Source organism: Charadrius vociferus, unplaced genomic scaffold (assembly GCF_000708025.1).
Source record: "Charadrius vociferus isolate BGI_N301 unplaced genomic scaffold, ASM70802v2 scaffold309, whole genome shotgun sequence".
Lineage (NCBI taxonomy): Eukaryota > Metazoa > Chordata > Aves > Charadriiformes > Charadriidae > Charadrius > Charadrius vociferus.
The window spans coordinates 4,323,424-4,325,959 of NW_009661370.1; the positions used below are offsets into that span (position 1 = coordinate 4,323,424).

Below are 2,536 nucleotides of genomic sequence, written 5' to 3' on the forward strand. Positions count from 1 at the left end.
CCAACTCTCTTAGCCCCTCCTCGTAGGAGAGGTGCTCCAGCCCTCGGATCATCCCCATGGCTCTCCTCTGGACACGCTCCAGCAGGTCCATGTCTTTCTTATGTTGAGAACTCCAGAGCTGGATGGAGTACTCCAGGTGGGGTCTCACGAGAGTGGAGTAGAGGGGCAGAATCACCTCCCTTGACCTGCTGGCCACAGTTCTTTCGATGCAGCCCAGGATACGGTTGGCGTTCTGGGCTGCGATTGCACATTGCTGACTCATGCTGAGCTTCTTGTCAATCAGCACACCCAGGTCCTTCTCCTCAGCGCTGCTCTCCAGCCATACCCCACCAAGCCTGTGTTTGGGCTTGGGATTGCCCCGACCCAAATGTAGGACCTTGCACTTGGCCTTGTTGAATTGCATGAGGTTTGCACAGGCCCACCTCTCCAGCCTGTCCAGGTCCCTCTGGATGGCATGGTCAGTTGTTGTCCACCAGGACCCCCAAGTCTGTTTCTGCAGGGCGGCTTTCCAACTGGGTGGTCCCCAGTGTGTATCAGTGCATGGGGTAATTCCTTCCAAGGTGCAAGACTTTGCATTTCTCCTTGTTGAACTGTGTGAAGTTCTTGTCAGCCCATTTCTGCAACCTGTGAATGTCAGGACAGTCATCTGGTGTATCATCTGCAAACTTGCTGAGGGTTGTTTCTGTGCATCACCTGTATCATTAATGAAGAGGTTAAACAGTACTGGCCTCACTGTCAACCTCCGGATGCACACCACTAGTGACTGGCCTCCAGGTGGACTTCATTTGGCTGATCACAACACTCTGGGCCCAGCTGTTCCATCAGTTTTCAGTCTACTTCAGTGTCTATTTTTCTAGCCTCTACTTTGTATGCTTGTCTGTGAGGATGTTATGGGAGACAATGTCAAAAGCCTTACCAAATTCAAGGTAAACAGCATCCATTGTTCTCCCCTCCTCAGTTCAGCCAGTCACCTGTTTGTAGAAGCCTATCAAGTTGATTAAGCACTATTTACCCATCGTAAATCCACACTGACTACTCTTGATGACCTTCTTGCCCTTCATATCTTTGAAAATGGTTTCTAGGATTACTTGCTATTATCACCTTCCAGGGATTGAGGTGAGGGTGAGCAGCCTGTAGCTCCCTGAACCCTTCTTCTTGTTCTCTAAGATAGCAGTGACATTTTCTTTTTTCCAGTCCTTTTAGCAACTACAAAGATTGTGAAGGAATAATTTTGGGAAAATCTTTTTTGTAATCTTGAATAGAAATATGTTTCTGTGTATGAAGAAAAACATACTTGTTCTCTAAGGCATTTTTTTCTGTTTTTCTGCAATTTGAATTCTTCTAGGACGTAAAATAAAATATTATCTTGCATATTTAGCAAGCGTGGATTTCAGTTGTATATCCCAGAACATAAGACTGAAGAAAAGCTGGTGAAGACAGGTTTCCTAAAATGCCTTTTTATTTTAAAGGAAAGGATAGGAAGCTGCTGTAGGAGGCTTGTCTAAGCTCTTCTATAATGCGAGAGTGCTTGCTGATTTTTTTGGCTTTGCTATTTAAAATATGTGAGCTAAATCTAATGAGATGTAGATAATGGAGCTGTATTTCATCTGTATAGTTGCTGTTAAACCAGCAATATTGCCATGTTTCTAAAAGCTGAAGATAGGAGCTGATACAGTAACAGTCCTGTATAAGTACAATGTAACTCTGCTGATGAGTTACCCTTTTTTTTTTTTTCTGTGAATATGCATCTAATTGCAGTAGTGATTAGAGTTGCATGTTCACAAAAAGGGAAAATTGACCCCTGCTGAGAGTTGGTGGAGGATTAGGTTTTTTTTCTTAACAAACCATCTGCTTTTGTGTATACTGAAGACATGTTGAATGTTTTCTTGAAAATAAAGTGACAATCTGAGTCAATAAACAGGTTCTACTTTATCTAATTCTTGTAACAGAGTTAATCTATCTGCATATTCGATGTGATACCATCACTGACAGCATTAAAAGTTGTTTTGCTTTTATTCCTCCCTGTTTTGTTTTTTTTTTTTTATTTCAGGCATTTTATGATCTTATGTGACAAGAATGCTTTTGTTTTAGCCTGGATTTAAAGGGGGGAATGGGGGTGGTTTCAGTTTATCTTTTTGGTTTTTCTCATTCCCTCAGCTGTAACACTGTGAGCACTGCTGTAAAGATCAGCTATGCTATTGGTTAGGTAACTGGAATTGATTATAATGCATAAAAATACAAGTTTATAGATATTTTTTTGAATGTAGACATGCTTCGCTCTAAGACTTACAATAGGGCAATGGATTACTGTTTGAAAGAATTTCCCCATACTTTTAAACTGTATCACTAGGCTAATGAGATTCTCTTGTGGCTGGCATTAAGTACAAAGTTATTTACTCAGTATAATATACATATTATAAATGCTGCTTCTGGTTTTACATTTTAGGTGTAAAAATATTTGGAGGGAGAATAAGTGGTTCAACAAGTAACGCTCTAATGGATGACAGAGAATTTCCACCAAATGATCTACAAATAG

The 2,536-nt window shown here is 41.2% G+C and overlaps 1 protein-coding gene across 1 annotated transcript in view; it reads left to right on the forward strand.

The window, feature by feature from the left end:
* Positions 1 to 454: 454 nt before the first annotated feature.
* The window catches only part of CNST (consortin, connexin sorting protein), a 40,956-nt gene continuing 38,874 nt past the window's right edge, over positions 455 to 2,536 (forward strand). The window contains exon 1 of the mRNA XM_009893666.1: positions 455 to 545. Coding sequence (XP_009891968.1) covers positions 455 to 545 — 91 coding nt within the window. The remainder of the gene's footprint in view (positions 546 to 2,536) is intronic.